The sequence below is a fragment of the Carcharodon carcharias genome, chromosome 15, assembly GCF_017639515.1.
Source record: "Carcharodon carcharias isolate sCarCar2 chromosome 15, sCarCar2.pri, whole genome shotgun sequence".
Lineage (NCBI taxonomy): Eukaryota > Metazoa > Chordata > Chondrichthyes > Lamniformes > Lamnidae > Carcharodon > Carcharodon carcharias.
In genome coordinates, this window is record NC_054481.1 from 102,911,305 (window position 1) to 102,923,059 (window position 11,755).

The 11,755-nt window shown below is 42.3% G+C and overlaps 1 protein-coding gene across 1 annotated transcript; it reads right to left on the reverse strand.

The window, feature by feature from the left end:
- Nucleotides 1-5,252: 5,252 nt before the first annotated feature.
- On the reverse strand, nucleotides 5,253-10,360 carry LOC121288436 (C-X-C chemokine receptor type 3-like). The gene is made up of 3 exons (XM_041206967.1): nucleotides 10,355-10,360; nucleotides 6,193-7,271; nucleotides 5,253-5,439 (listed from the first exon to the last, which is right to left on the reverse strand). The coding sequence occupies exons 1-3, from the start codon at nucleotides 10,358-10,360 to the stop codon at nucleotides 5,253-5,255; spliced, it is 1,272 nt and encodes a 423-aa protein (XP_041062901.1).
- Nucleotides 10,361-11,755: the final 1,395 nt, after the last annotated feature.

Below are 11,755 nucleotides of genomic sequence, written 5' to 3' on the forward strand. Positions count from 1 at the left end.
ATTGGCTTTGTATTTCTTTATGAGGGAATGTATATGAGGGAATTGACAGCACTGTGGGTGTACCTATACCACAGAGACAGCAGTGGTTTAAGAAGATGGCTCACCACCACCTTTTCAAGAGCAATTAATGATGAGCAATAAATGCTGGCCTTGCAAACAACGCCTAAACAAAGGGGTGAAAGGTTAATGGGAGCAGGCTCGATGGGCTGAGTGGCCTATTCCTGCTCCTAATTCGTATGTTCATATGTTCGTACAGCCCATGAACAAATAAATTTTAAAAACTTAACTTGTCCAGTATGTACTGCCAGTTCTCTATCTCTCTGAGCTGAAAGCTTGAATAGCACCCTTCCACAAACAATCACTCAGAATCACAAAACTGTTACAGTATAGAAGGAGGCTATTTGGCCCATTGTGTCTGCACCGGCTCGCTGAACATTTTAACTTGGTGTCAATCTCCTGCATTTTCCCTGTAACCCTGCACATTGTTTCTATTTAAATAATCATCCAATGCCCTCTTGAATGCCTCAATTGAACCTGCCTCCACCACACTTCTAGACAGTGCGTTCCAAACCGTAATTACTCAATGCGTGAAAAAGTTTTTTCTCATCTTGCATTTGCTTCTTTTGCAAAACACTTTAAAACTGTGCCCTCTGGTTCTTGATCCATTTATGAGTGGGAGAAGTTTCTCCCTATCTACTCTGTACAGATGCCTCATGATTTTGAGAACTTCTATCAAATCTACTTTTAACCTTCTCCTCTCCAAAGAAAACAGTTCCAACTTCTCCAATCTTTCCTCATAACTGAAGTGTCTCTTCCCTGGATCAATTCTCAAAAACCTCTTCTGCACTGTTTCCAATGCATTCACATCCTTCCTATAGTATGACGACCAGGACTGTACACAATACTCCAGCTGAGGTCTAACCAGTATCTTATATAAGTCCATCATAACCTCCCGGCTCTTGTACTCTATGCCTCTATTAATGAAGCCTAGAATACTGTATGCTTTAGAAACAACTCTCTCTACCTGTCCTGCCACCTTTAATGACTTATGTACATATACACCCAGGTCTCTCTGCTCCTGCGTATCCTCTGGAATAGTATCCTTTATTTTATACTGTCACTCCATGTTCTTTGTACCAAAGTGTATCACCTCACACTTCTCCACATTGAACTTCATCTGCCACCTTTCTGTCCGCTCCACCAATGTGTCAATGTCCTTCTGAAGTTTTACACTGTCCTCTTCACAGCTTACAATTCTTCCAAGTTTTGTGTCGTCTGCTGTTATGATACAGCAGTTGGTAAAGGCTGTTACTTAAAATCCCAGAGGGAAACTGTAAACAACTGTCATAAACTATATTTTCAATTGGTATGTATCCACTGAAACTTCTTGTTATTTTTTATTAGTTTAGTACAAATTTCTGGTAAAATCCACTCATGCCCAGAAATCTCAAAACTTCTCGTTTTGATGTAGATACTGGGAAATCCATGATAGCCATGACTTTTATATCTCTTGGAGCCACTTTACCATGTCCTGGATACATATGGTTTTACAAATTCACTTTTAGCCAAGTTCCTCACCAAATTAGTTTCTTATAGTCGAGTAAGTAATGATTCCAGATGCTGCAAATGCTTCTCCCACGTCTGAGTGAAAATGATTAGATCATCAGTATAAACACACAATTGCTTAGACCTGCAATTACTTTATTTGTTAGTCTTTGAAATGTTGCAGATGCATTCTTCATACCAAATGGCATGACTTTAAACTGATATAGTCCACTTGGCATTACAAAAGCTGATATCTCCTTTGCTCTCTCCGACAACGGTACCTGCCGTTTTAGCAAATCAGTCTTTGTGATAACTTTCGATTGTCCCACTTTCTCAATGCCATCTTCCAACTGTGGTATAGAATATGAATCCGCTTTTGTCACTGCATTCACCTTTCGATAGTCCACACACAGTCTTTGTGTTCCATCTGGTTTCGGTACCAGTACAATAGGTGAACTCCAATTACTGAAACTAGACTCAATGATATCATTTTGAAGCATGAAATCAATTTCTTTTTGTGATAACTTGTGATAACTTTGCCAGATTTAATCTATAAGGATATTGTTTTATTGAAGATATAAGTTGCACTGAGTCATAATGTATAGCTAAATGTATCTTTCCCAACTTATTTCCACAATTAGGTTTGTGTGACTGCAATAGCTTTTCCAAATCACTTTGACGCTTGTTTGTAAGATAGCTCAATGTTTCTTTCAAACTTTGGAAGAGCTTGTACAAATTTAAACATCTCCCCACTGGATTCTACTCTGGAGATAAGTCCTTCCTCACCTACTGGCGTCTCTTTTTTAACTGCCAACATTTTCAGTTGGCATTCTCTCTCTCTCTCTCTCTCTTTCCTCCTTCTCTATCTTCACAATTTCTAATTCCCTTTTAAGAACAATTTCTCTATCCTCTGTTTCTAATTCAATTTTTTCAGTTCCTTTGCCTATTCAAATTCAAGCGTCTTCATTTGTAATTGAAGTCTCACTACCTCCAGCTGTGTTTTGCTAGTGTCAGGTTTCACTTCCAGCAGTAGATGCTGTGCTATACTTTTAATTATATCTGATTTCCTAGCTCCCTGCAGGTAACCCCAATTTTAATTTATCTGCCAACTCTGTTAACTTACTCTTGGCTATTTGTTGCAACCCAATCAGTTATATCTCCTACTCCCAGACAAGCCTTAGCAATTGCCAAAGCCACCTAGTAGTCTCACCACTTCTATAATACCTCTCCAACTCCTGAATTCAAAGTGCTTCTCATACTCATAACCTTAAGATTCACCAATTCCAAACCAATCAACTAATTATAATTTTTATCCTGCCAAGAGCTGCCAAATGTTCTGACACAGAAGTTGGTAAAGGCTGTTATTTAAAATCCCAGAGGGAAACTTTAAATAACTGTCATAACCTATATTTTCAATTGGTATGTTTGAGATGCAGCTCTAAATTCAGGAATAAGACCACCAGTTCTTGGAAGGATTTTATATCAAATTAAATGAGACATTTATTAATTTACAACAAATTAAACATATACACATGGCTACAAATTACTACTATCATAACTTTTAACAAATTCCCAAATTAATCTCCACTATGGCAATAATAACTAATAGACTTAAGCCAGATGCCAGACAAAGCATTTTCACCTTATGAATTCAAAATGAGGTACCTTTCAATTTTGTGCCTTTGCAGACAGTTGTAGGCTGACAGGCTTTCATCTTGCATGCCTCTGCTCTGCACACACAAACTCCCTTCTGTTATACCCAGTGCTTCTCTTTGAATGTAAATTCTCATTGTATCACCAGGCCCTTTGAACTCCTTTCATAGTATTAATTTTATTAGTTATATAAATGTATTGCTTGGTGTCTCCTAACTAGGTGCAAGATTTTACTCCCATTCTTGAATGCTCTATTCAACAAAATGCAAACGTACCTCTACCTCTGTTTACATCTCAAAACAACTATACATCAAAGCACCCAGACTAGCTGGTTTTAATCCAGTTAAGACACACACACAGACACACCCACAGACTAAACCTCTATTTAAAAAATAATTTCCAATAACATTATATACATTAATAGCTTAATGACATCCGCAAACTTTGAAGTTGTCCCCTGCACACTAAGATCTAGATAATTTATGTACGACAGGGAAAGCAAGGGTCCCAATACTGACCCCTGGGGAATTCCACTACCAACCTTCTTCCATCCTGAAAAATACCCATTAACCATTACTCTCTGTTTCCTATCCCTCAGACAATTATGTATCCACGTTGCTACAGTCCCTTTTATTCCATGACTTATCATTTTCCCCTCAAGTCTGTTGTGTGGCACTGTATTGAACACCTTTTGGAAGTCCATATACACTACAGCCTTGCCCTATCTCTGTTACTTCTTCAAAAAACTCAAGCAAGTTAGTTTGACATGATTTTCCTTTAACAAATCCATTCCGACTCTTCCAAATCAATCCACATTTTTCCATCAGACTATTAATTCTATCCCAAATAATTGTTTCTAGGGCCAGGATATTGAGGTCGGCGAGCGGGGTGTGGAACTTCCGACATCACCCCGCGTCACTTCATTTTTCAGGTCGGCAGGGGCACAGCCGAATCGGCTGTGCACCCACCGACCTGCCAACGGCCAATTGAGGCCATTTAAAAAGTAATTGAACTAGTTAATGGACCTGCCCGTCCAACCTTAAGGTTGGCGGGCAGGCCAGGAACCCTGGTGGGCTTCCGAAAAAGCATGAAACCACGGGCAGGATGAGGTTTCATGTGGGTTTTAAAAAATTTAATAAAATTTGAATGAAAGTGATGGACATGTCCCAACTCACATGACAGTGTCACACGAGGGGACATGTCAGGGAAATTTTAATTTTGTGCATTGGCCATTTTAGAATTTGGCACTGATCTCCTTGCGCTCTTTTGCACGCTTGCGTGAAAGAGCACACTCCTAGCTGAGAGAATCCCCCTGCCCGCACAGGGACCGCATAGCCTTAATTGGCCCGCCCACGTAAAATGGCAGCGCGTCCCTGTGCACCTGCATGCACCTGCTCCTGCACTTCCCCCTCAACGGGGGGAAAATTCTTCCCTAGAAGTTTCCCCACCACTGAAGTTAAACTGACTGGTCTGTAATTGCAGGGCAGATCTTACAACCTTTTTTGAACAAGGGCGTAATGTTTGCAATTCTCCAGTCCTCTGGAACCTCCCCCGAATTTAGGGAACACCACTGATGCACAGTAGCAGCAGTGTGTACCATCTAGAAGATGCACTGCAGGAATTCACCAAGCCTCTTTAGACAGCACCTTCGAAACCCACAACTACTACCATCTAGAAGGACAAGGGAAGCAGACAGATGGGAACACCACCACCTGGAAGTTCCCCTCCAAGCCACTTGCCATCCTGACTTGGAAATATATCACCGTTCCCTTATTATCACTGGGTCAAAAGCCTAGAACTCCCTCCCTGACAGCACTGTGGGTGTACCTACACCACATGGACTGCTATGGTTCAAGAAGGCAGCCCACCACCACCTTCTTCAGAGCAATTAGGGATGGGCAATAAATGCTGGCCTAACCAACGACGCCCTCATCCTGTAAAGGAATAAAAAAAGTGAGTGCTCTGAACATTTCGAGGTTTCTTTTCCTTTCACACTCAGTCTAATTCTCTGACGAGTCTTCCTTTGTCTGACTTGGTGTTTAGTCTGAATTTGTTCATTCATTGGTGTCATCTTCTTTCCAGAAGCCATGGACCTCCACCTCTGTCAATCCTGTGCTGTCCTTATCCATTCCACTTAAGTCAACTGCATCATTATATCTGTCATCCATTTCCTCCTCTGCTTCCTTCTCCTTCGTTTCCCATCGATCTTTCCTTCCAATAACTCTCTGTCTGCTGTCTGCACTAATGATGTGACCAAAATATTACATCTTTTTGAATAGTCTGAATAGACTGAGGCAAAAGGATTCTTTTGTCTTCTTTCTTTAACTACAAAAAGGTGATAATGTAGTCTTACTTTAAAGTTGAACGTTAAAGACATTCAAAAGTCACTATTTGACCTTTTATTGAATAAAGTCACGTTAGGCTATTTATTAATGCTTTTTTTCTCCTTGGTATCAAAACTCTGGTCCCTGAGTGGACATTTGCTGTTACAATATTTTTGGGGTCCAAATTTCCAAATCTCTATTTTTCGTCTTAAGCCTCCACTAAAAATATCTATCAGGAAATTGCAGGCAGGGTCCCCATTATTTTAAATCTGATTATTTCAAAATTAATATTTAAAAATTGTGGCATGTGATGATTATAGTGACTTTGCTTTGTCCGTGAGCTATATTACACTAGGTTAAAGCAATGGTGCTCACAGGTCTATTCCAGGCTACATGGGAGCAATTGAAGTGATGAATTAAGCATAAGTAAATAGGGTCAAAACAAAGACTATTTCTTATCGACTTTTGCCTATTGGTAAAAATACATTAGGGCCATATTGCACCAGAGGGTGAGCCTAGATTATATGCTCAAGCCTCTGGAGCTTCCCTTGAATTCTGAGTCAGATGTGATAATGCTACCCACTGAGCCATGATACCTAATTCAAAAGCGTGGATCCAGGTTTAATTAAGACTGTAGATTCCTGAGTTAAATATATCCCCTGACTCTGACGTTGTTGTCATAGACGGTCTGCTGCCAGATTTAGTGTATTTCTTCATAGTCTTCTGCCTGATGCAGCCAATATCACTGAAGATCTGCAGCAAGTTTCTCCTAAACTTCACTCCAGCAAAGGCATAGAGGAATGGGTTGAGACAACAGTGGAAATAACCCAAATTGGATGTGATGGAGACAGCAATGTCCAGCTGAGATTCAATGACACAGTTCCTGGCTATGGCACCCAGCCTCTGCAGAGTGTCTATGAAGAGGACTATGTTGTAAGGGACCCAGCAGATTAAGAATGCGGCAATTACCATGACAATGACCTTCATGGCCCTACGCTCCTTACTCTTTTGCATGTTGTGGGATCCACGTAGAGTTTTTATGATCATGATGTAACAGTAGAACATTATTGTCATCGGCACAAGGAAGCTGGTGACATGGTAGAAAAATCGAAAGCCCACCATCCAGGCCTTGGCAATATTGGCATCAAAATCATAGTGACATTGCAAAGTGCCATTGGAATATATTTCTCTCAAGTATATGAAATCAGGGATGGCTAAAAGGTGACAGAAGAGCCAAACAACAAGGCAGTTGATATGCACTGATAAAGACCTGCGCTTGTTGTACATCTGGACTGCGTGTACAATAGAAAGATAACGCTGAAAGCTTATGCAACCTAGAAGATAGATGCCACTGTTAAAATTGATGTTGAACATTGCCCCAATTATTTTGCAAGCAGTTGACCCAAAGATCCAGCCCTTGGCTGACTCTGTGGCCCAGAATGGCAGACTGGCCACCAGGAGAATATCAGTGAATGCCAAGTAGAGAATATAGATATCAGTCACGGCCAATGTCTGCATGTTCCTCAAGAGAACGGCCACTGTCATTCCATTCCCCAACAGTCCCACAAAGAAGATGACAAGGTAGAAAATGGGAAGGAAGACTTGGTTAAATGATTTAACCTTGAAGGTGTTGCAGTCAGCGTAGGCATTCCTGAGGTGAACGGGGTTGTAGCTGCTGTTTGGGAAATAATCCCAACTCAGGCTTGAGTTAAAGATGTCCTGAAGCTGAAAGCCATCCAAGGAGAATTCCTGAAAGGAATAAACAACACTTAGTTATCACGGTTAAAGGAAGAACTATGGATGCTCAATTAAGAATAGAAAATTGTACTGCAAAAAGTGACACCACTATTCAGGGCCAGAACCTTTGTAACCTTGGCTTGCAAACATACCTCTAACTGCATGAGACTGTACCAGTCTGGTTGGAACAAATTGATAAGGTGTCTGCTTGTGTGAGAATTTTTCTTACTTAGGAATGTAACAGATCAGGGGCTAGCATCAGATGTTCAGGGCCAATTAAAATCAATTAGCAGCCCTGGTAACTGGCCAGCTGGTTAACTGTTTAGGATATAAGAAAGGAGACGAAACCATGGCCAGGATTTTTAGGATGGCGCGATTTCCCTTCCCGCCAACTGAGGAGTCAGCGGCAAACGGATCACCACCAATACAGGCTGCCCCGCAGCCATTTAACATCCCAACAAGGAAGTCCTGCCTCAGAGCGCTGCCAGCCAATCTGATTGGCTGGCAGCTCTCTAACCCCTGCAGCGCCAGGAGCTGCAGTGGACAGGATTGGGACTGCAAACAGTCCCCAAAGTCTAAACCCCAGGAGTTCAGGATCAGGTAAGTGTGGGTAAGTCTCAGGCGGGGGAGGGGAGGTGAGGCCCAGGGGAGGTGGCAGGGGTTGGGGTGGAAGTGTGATGGAGAGGCCAGGGGGGGACAGGGAGCAGAGGCAGGGGCCAGACATTTTGAGGGGTGCCCGATGTTGAAAGGAAGCTGTTGATGGAGATGCCCATCTTCCCTTCCTGCCTGAGGCCACAGCAGGATCACTTTTCAGGCTTCCCCTTAAAATTCTGCTTAAAATTAAAAATTTAAATTTAATCTCCTTAAAATTAAAATGTAAATTCTGCCCATTGTTCTTTGTAGCAGAGAAAAACACAGATCCAACAAGAGGGACTACCTCTACCCAGGATCCAGTAAGGATGAGAAGCCCATACAGGGTGCAGAAGTCCAAAGGGACTACAAGAGTTAAAGAAGAAACCAGAGTTTGAAAGTCTACAAGACAAATCCAGTCTGGGTTTTTCTACGCTCCATTGTCCAAAGCCGGAATGGGAAGTATAACCTGTTACATTATGTTAATTACTGCCTAGTTTACTAGGTCATATTTTATGCTTAATAAGACTTTCCACTTTGCTACAATTCAATGTTCTTGCTGTCGACTTAATAATCATTTTGGAAATCCCTACTCCTGGGATGGAGTTTGCAGGCTTTTTGATGCCATTATCCCTCTGATTCTGACTGCACTTCAGGATTTAGCACAAGTGCCAATTAATGCAGAAATCACAGAGTTGTGGGCTGTCATTCATTCACTATTCTACAGCACTGCTACAGGCTGCACTTGTGGATCCCCACACCTCCCCACCCCGTATATCATTCCCCACAGAGCCAACAATCAGCAAAATCAATTGATTGATGAGAACCTCCCTGTTCTGCTCTGACATCACTGTTAAAAACTCCACTAAAAGATAAGCCTTGTTCAATGGGTTTTTAATGGAAATCTGAGTAAAAGCTACCACTGAATGACTGCTTTAACCCTGAAAAAGTAATTTGATATTTATGGAATGTTGTGAAATGTCTCCATTATGATTAATTACTAGACTTTTTTCAGCTAGGTTTTAAACTTTAAAAAAAAAATCTCTGTCCATTATATTCCAGTTTCTACCTTCATCTCATGCATGCATCCTGACCTTTATTTTGGTCTCTAACATTTTTAAGAAGTAATTTTTTTTTAGTGCTTTTTACTTCCTGGCTGGCTATCTTTCTATGTGAATCCTTTAATGTGATTGGCTGCTTGGATGGCATGATGAGATCACTGCAGCTCCCCATTAAAGAATGTTACAGTCAAGGGGGTAAAGCTCTTGCTGCAGGGATCGCTAGATCTCCCACAGCAGCTTTATTCAAGGTCAGCAGCAAGCGCACTTGCTTCACCACTGAATACAAGGTCCAGACATTTGTTTTCTCCCCATTGCTTTTCCAACTTGGTGGTGGCCTGCCCCAAGCTCCTTCAACCCAAGTTGCTCAAAAAAGAGGGAAAGGTTGCCAGACAGTTGGTTTGTTGCTATCGTTTCTACAGAAAATATAAATAAAACTTTCTGGGCTGCACACAAATTAATGTTTGGAAACCGAAAAGGGAACAAGGCCTTTGAGTTGATTCAACTTCTTCACTGTGGTAAAAGGGTGTAAGTCAGTTTCAGTGGTGATGGGAGTTGTATAACAGTATAAGCACGGAATTAAAAACTGGCTAAGCATCCTGTTTCTTACACAGATTCATACAACATGCCCTTTCTTTTAATGTCCAGTGGTTAAGGTCAGCACAACTTCTTCCGCCTATTTTTCCATTGTAATTGCTCCACCTGGCACAGACACAATGGGCCGAGTGGCCTTCTCTTGTGCTGTATCATTCTATGGTTAGCTGCCTGACAATTAAGTGTTGCTGAAGCAGCTCCGTCCCTGCGAAACAAAACCCCACACATCGCAAGATATCTGTGTACGAAAGCTGAGTGAGCGTATCCCAGAGAACTGTGGATTGCAAGTGGAGGGGAGATTATCCCTGGAATTTCAGCAGAATGTTTATGCTGTTGGCCCAAGCATTGGATAGAGGTGTACAAGGTTAAGACAGGTTTAGAAACTGTAGACAAAGAAAAGCTGTTCCCATTAGCTGATGGTACATGGCACAGATTTAAGGTTTTGGGCAAGAAATATGGAGGGGTGTGAGGAAGAATTTTTTTATGCATCAAGTGGTAACAACCTGGAACATGCGGCTTAAGAGGATGGTAGATGCAGAGATGATCAATGTATTCAAAAGGAAATTGGATGCGCACTTGAGGGAAATAAACTTGCAGAGCTACAGGGATAGAGCAAGGGAATGGGATTGATTGAATGCTCAATGGAGAGACCTGGCATGAACTCAAGGGGCCAAATGGCCTCCTTCTGTGCCGTAATGACTGTATGACTCACTCTGTCAACGTTACAGAGGAAGGTAAGGAGGACACCACCACTCCAACCCACCCCCTTGCCCCCCCCCATCCATCACCAACGGTGATTCCAAGTGTAAATACCGCCATCCTGAGTCTAATCTGAGCTAAATTTTGAACCAGCCTCCATGGTATCAGATTGACCATAATAATGGAAGAATCCACTAAATGCTGATCTCTGAAATTGCACAGGGATTACTTTTTAAGCCCCAAAGTTTTGTTATCAGCAACTGCAAGATGGTCCTCTCGTAGAGTGTGAACTATCAGCAGAGAGGGAAGACACTTTGCAAGGCAATCTCCTCTGACTATTCATTATGGGTTTTCAACAACTGGAAAACAGTTCTGGGAAGCATCCACCAAAATGGTAGGAAAGGTTGGCGAAGAAGTTAAGGAATTGGCACATGACTGGATTGAACAACCTGGGGCAGGAATTGGTTCAGTACCAGAACTCAGTGCAAAGTGGGCAGCATCCCAAGGTGTCAGCCCATTGCCCACTCAAGATTGGGCCTCATCACTTGAGACTGGCCTGCTGAAGACACACATCGGGCAACTTGCGGGTCAGGGCCCTGAAAAATTTGTCCGACTCCAGCCGTCCAGCCCAGTGGTAAGTCCTGGATTGGGATTGAGGCGAATGGGAGGGATCGAGTCCAGGATGGCAAGGGTCCCAGTGCTGATGTTGAGAAGTATGTTTTTACTCACTTTTTCCTCAGTGGCCTCCAGCGGTCCTTTGAGAAATGCTGGTTAGGCCACTGCAGACTGGAAAAACTTAGTGGGGTTGATATGGTGCAGCCAAAAATGTCTATGCTTATGAATGATATTTGAAAATGCACGCAAATGTGTTCCATTTAGTAGCGAAAAAGCAACAAAATGTTTAGATTTTCTGTAAATTCCCAGTAATAATGATTTTTTTTTTGCAGTGGAAAGCGAAAGTAGGTGGCTAGGTACTTTTTTTATATTCATTCTTGGAATGTGGGCTTCGCTGGCTAGGCCAGCATTTATTGCCCATCCCTAAATGCCCTTGAGAAGGTGATGGTGAGCTGCCTTCTTAAACCGCTGCAGTCCATGTGGTGTAGGTACAGGCTACTGCCACTGTCTACCAGTAGTGAAGTGAATGGATGCTTAAGGTGGTGGATTGGGTGCCAACTAGGTAGGCTGCTTTGTCCTGGGTGGTGTTGGGTTTCTTGAGTTTTGTTAGATTGGCACTCATCCAGGCAAATGAAGAATATTCTACCAGGCTGCTAACTTGTGCCCTATAGATGGTGACCAGACTTTGGGGATTTAGGAGGTATATCACTCACCACAGAAATTTTTTTAAATTCATTCATGGGATGAGGGCTGGCTGGGCCAGTGTTTATTGCCCATCTGTAGTTGCCCTTGAGAAGGTGGTGGTGAGCTGTCTTCTTGAACCGCTGCAGTCCATGTGGTGTAGGTTCACCCACAGTGCTGTTAGGAAGGGAATTCCAGAATTTTGCCCCAGCGACAGTG